This window comes from Triticum aestivum, chromosome 1A (assembly GCF_018294505.1).
Source record: "Triticum aestivum cultivar Chinese Spring chromosome 1A, IWGSC CS RefSeq v2.1, whole genome shotgun sequence".
NCBI classification, from domain to species: Eukaryota; Viridiplantae; Streptophyta; class Magnoliopsida; order Poales; family Poaceae; genus Triticum; species Triticum aestivum.
In genome coordinates, this window is record NC_057794.1 from 584749417 (window position 1) to 584754142 (window position 4726).

At 48.5% G+C, this 4726-nt stretch overlaps 1 protein-coding gene across 1 annotated transcript; it reads left to right on the forward strand.

The window, feature by feature from the left end:
- The first annotated feature begins 1489 nt into the window (after window positions 1-1489).
- LOC123056152 (probable GABA transporter 2) lies at window positions 1490-4426 on the forward strand. The gene is made up of 4 exons (XM_044479885.1): window positions 1490-2097; window positions 2605-2702; window positions 3399-3585; window positions 3669-4426. Exons 1-4 carry the CDS (start codon window positions 1719-1721, stop codon window positions 4424-4426), a joined length of 1422 nt encoding a protein of 473 aa, XP_044335820.1. The 5' UTR covers window positions 1490-1718.
- Window positions 4427-4726: the final 300 nt, after the last annotated feature.

The following is a 4726-nucleotide window of genomic DNA, read 5'->3' on the forward strand; positions in this document are numbered from 1 at the left end:
AAAACCTACACAAACGGAGCACGGACTAACTACTCACATGACAAGAAACCCCACAACCGCACATCCGGCCCTTGCCAAACTCTCCGAATGCACAACATCCACAAACTCCGACACTGCTACTATGCCAAGTGTATCCCGACAGGAACATCTCGACACAAGACATCATGCACCTCTCAATCCAAGAGGATAGGCTAAGAGATAATCATCCATCAAGCAATCAGAGACGCTTTGCCTATGACGCCACTCTTGCATTTGTGCACCTTCTTTTGTTTGCCCCTTATTGACGTCCCCGTCAGAAGGCAAGCAATCGACCTGCCCAAATCAGGTCTAGCAACCTCCACGCTAGCGAGCAAGTAACACACTTCCTTCGCAAAGAAAGCATCTGGATTTGAAGTAGGTGCCAACACACTTGGCTCAATGGCCATGCCACTCACATGCATCACATGCTTGATGGTCACAGATGAAGAAAGGGCAACAACATATGAAACTCCACGCTCCATGGCCAACTCCTGACTCCCAATGGACTTAGGCGAAACAAATATAGGTTGCCTATCTGAATCAGTTAAGTCGGTCAGTATGGTACTCCCTCCGATTCATATAACTAATCGCTAGTTTAGTACAAAGTTTCTAGCACGAAGTTGTACAAACTTTGTACTCAAGTAATATGGATCGGAGGGAGTAGCTTTTCTTATTGGGGCCAAGCTGACACGTGATGCGGAAATTAATCAGTGCTTGATTATCTTCCTCCTCTTTATTTGGAGTAGACTAGTTCAGTTGCCGTACTTATACACTAGATTAAATTATGTATGATGAGAGAGAGGACAGAGCATATGCCTTGGAAGTGTTGGTTCTACACACACTGCACAGACTTTTTGTTTCAGTTGCTACGAGCCTACGACCCAGTCTGTCTCTGAACTGCCCTATCAGTAGTTGAACCTTGTAGGCAGGCGTGTACCACGTCCAACTTTGAATGTCGAAACCACATGCAACACAGGAGACCTTGCGTCTCGATGCATTTCTTTTTATGGAAAAGGAGATCGGGGTACGTGACGCCGGCCGGCATAGAGGTATGGTACGGCACCGTACTCCCACGAACGAGGTAGGCACCGCCGGAAGTAGCAGCCGGCGGGCGGTCCTCGGCCCTGGCCGGTCATGAAATGCGACATGGTCCGCATGAAACCATGCCATGTTGGTATACTATATGATTCGCTCATGTTTGAAAATTGCTATCTTCATAGTAATTTATATGTTTGACTTGCGGCCACTGTTGAAAATGCTATCTTTGAGCAACTGGATGGGGCCACTGTTGTTATACTACGATCCATCATTCACCTTTGAAATTTGAAAAATGCTATGTTGATAGTAATTTATATTTTTGACTTGCGGTCAGGCTGGTGGTAACCGCCGGCACCTACTGCTCCAGCCTCCAAGTGATATATATGTATGTGTGATCCAGCCAGCTTCACCTCCATCCATGCCATGCGTCTATACTTTTTACTCACTTGTGAGCTGTGACCCTGCGACTGCGGAAGCAATCTTCTTTCAAGTCGTGTTTGCTGTGCTCCCAGTCCCCCAGCTCGCCAGCATTGGTTGACTGAGCTACGCTTACGTCCATCGTCGGCCGGTCTCCATGTACTATGTATCTGCGCGTGCATGGTGACGCCGTGACGGACCACCATCCATCAGCCCGGCCGCGAAGCTAAAGGAAGGAGGTATCCATGGCCGTCGCCTCGCTGTCCTCCTCTTCCTCCTTCTCCGCCGCCGGGGCCGTGGCAGATGAGGCAGCGACGGCCCACCGCCGTGCGCCCAGCTCCGGCGAGGGTAAGGCGGGGGACGCGGGGGCGGCGTTCGTGCTGGAGGCCAAGGGCACGTGGTGGCACGCGGGGTTCCACCTCACCACGGCCATGGTGGGCCCGGCGGTGCTGTCGCTGCCGTACGCGCTGCGGGGGATCGGCTGGGCGCTGGGCCTCGCCACGCTCTCCGCGCTCGCCGCCGTCTCCTTCTACACCTACTACGTCATGTCCCGGGTGCTCGACCACTGCGAGGCCGCCGGCCGCCGCCACATCCGCTTCCGCGACCTCGCCGCCGACGTCCTCGGTATGCCCATGGTCCATGGAGCTCGAGCACCTGTTTCATCGTCACCATTAACCTTCTTTAGCTTACTATATATGTCCACTTGTCCAGGTCATCATTATATGACCAACAGCATGTAAGTAACAATATTTGCTAAGAAATGATACAACACAGAAGTTGCACCGATCACCACAACAGCAACAACAAAATTTTACATCACCAGAACCATTTTCCAATACAAATTTAGTGGTTTATTTTATAGCATAATGTGTACTCCCTCCGTTCCTTAATATAAATCTTTTTAGAGATTCCACTACGGACTACATACGGAGCAAAATAAATGAATCTACACTTTAAAATATGTATATATATATTCGTATGTAGTTTGTAGTGAAATCTCTAAAAATACTTATATTAAGGAACGGAGGGAGTATTTTATTTGTTAGATTGATGATCTAGAAATACGAGTGCGATGAAAATAAAATACGAGTACGTATGAACCAACTGATGAGCGGTGTGATTTTTGTTAAGGATCTGGATGGGCGTTCTATCTGATGGTCGCCGTGCAGGGTGCGATCAACGTTGGGGTCACCATCGGAAGTATCTTGCTCGCCGGCAACTCTCTACAGGTGATTAGTGAGAATGATCTGTGCACATAAGTCTTTTACAAATTCTAATATGAACTACATACGGATATGTATAAACTTATTTTAGAGTTTAGATTCACTCATTTTGCTTTGTGTGTGGTTCATATAGAATTCTCTAAAAAGACTTATATTTAGAAGGGAGTATAAAGATGAGACACTTATTTTAGGACAGAAAGTGTACTATGCAGGCTCAGTCTCTCGGATGTGCTCATAGGGGTAGGGTGTACGTGTGCGCGTTCATAGGAATGAGTGTATGCGCATGTATATGAGCGCTTATGTCTGTACTGATGCTCAAAAAAAGTGTACTATGCAATATAAAATGACCTGTATTGCTGTTTTTTTTTCTTTGCATGACCTTTCTAATTCAAAATCAAAATATATGCTGTAGGGAAACATACCATTTCCCCCCAAAAGGCTAAGATTTAGAAAAAAATTAGACTGTTTATATAAAACCGAAAGCGGATTACAATCATGTAATTGTTCGGTGAATGGACTTGTTTTTTCACTAAAAATGTGTTTTGATAGTTGGTTACTGATTTTTTGGAATGACACCAGTGAGTATTGGTCCGCTTTCTCTTTTCTATTTTTACATAATATTGTCAAAATCTTGGCTACCTAGATCGAAATCAAAAAGTCACTCCAAGCAGCTAAGCTTAATCGATCTTCGGTGATTTGCAGATTATGTACACGAGCTTGGTGCCGGATGGCCCTTTGAAACTGTACCATTTCATCATCGCCGTCGCCTCCGTTTTAGCTCTCTTGTCCCAGATGCCGTCATTCCACTCTCTGCGGTACATTAACCTCGGCTCGTTGGTCCTTAGCGTTGGCTACACCATCCTCGTCTCTGCATCTTGCATTCGGGCAGGTATGCACAAAACATCAACAATCTATGTCTACTCGGTGTTTTCGGAGAAAAAAACAACCTCACTCTCGATCTCTACATGATAGGTCTCTCGAGCAATGCTCCGGCGAAGGATTACTCGCTGAGCATGTCTAGGTCGGAGAAGACTTTCGACGCCTTCCTCTCCGTCTCCATCCTAGCCGCGGCGTTCGGCAACGGCATCCTGCCCGAGATCCAGGCCACGCTGGTGCCTCCGGCGGCCGGGAAGATGGTGAAGGCGCTGGTGATCAACTACTCGGTGGCCTTCTTCACCTTCTACCCGCTGGCCATCACCGGCTACTGGGCCTTCGGCAAAACGGTCCAGTCCAACGCCATCCAGAGCCTGATGCCGAACACGGGACCCTCGCTGGCACCGAGGTGGCTGCTCTGCCTCACCGTCGTGCTCGTCCTCTTCCAGCTCCTTGCCATCGCGCTTCTCTACGCGCAGGTGGTGTACGAGGTCATGGAGAAGAGGGTGGCAGACGCGACGCGGGGGAGGTTCTCGTGGCGGAACCTGTTGCCGCGGGTGGCGATGCGGACCTTCTACGTGGCGCTCTGCGCGTTTGTGGCGGCGGCGCTGCCGTTCTTTGGCGAGATTGTGGGTGTGATCGGAGCCGTGGGGTACATTCCGCTAGACTTTATACTCCCGGTCGTCATGTACAACATGGTAGTGTCGCCGCCTAGGAGGTCGGTGGTGTATGTGGCCAACGTGGCGATCATGGTCTTGTTCACCGGCCTCGGGGTCATTGGCGCGGTCGCATCCGTGAGGAAGCTCGTGCTCAACGCCGGGCGTTTCAAGCTCTTCAACGACCATGTCGTCAAATGAATTCATTTCTTGCTCCTATCACACTACCTCTCTTGTCGGATATCTTGTTATGTATTGTTAGGTGCACAACATTTCTCCAAAAAAAAGTGCTCTGACTGTGATTTTCTAGTAACTAGGAGCAGAAGATAACCGCGTGTTGCGGTAGGAATTGTTGGAAAAATTGCTCAGACTCTTTTTTAACAAGAATATCAGACTTATTCAGTAGGTCAAAATGTTGGCGCTAGATTGCTGCAAACAGCTAGAGAATGCAAGCTCGAATAATCTCGTGTCGAGACACTTCACCACAAATATGTATCACAA

Bases quoted from the DNA above. Each gene is read 5' to 3' on its own strand.
- LOC123056152 (XM_044479885.1), top strand. From the start codon at position 1,719: ATGGCCGTCGCCTCGCTGTCCTCCTCTTCCTCCTTCTCCGCCGCCGGG. The intron at 2,098-2,604 runs GTATGCCCATGG...ATTTTTGTTAAG, and splicing joins CCTCGCCGCCGACGTCCTCG to GATCTGGATGGGCGTTCTAT. The intron at 2,703-3,398 runs GTGATTAGTGAG...GGTGATTTGCAG, and splicing joins TCGCCGGCAACTCTCTACAG to ATTATGTACACGAGCTTGGT.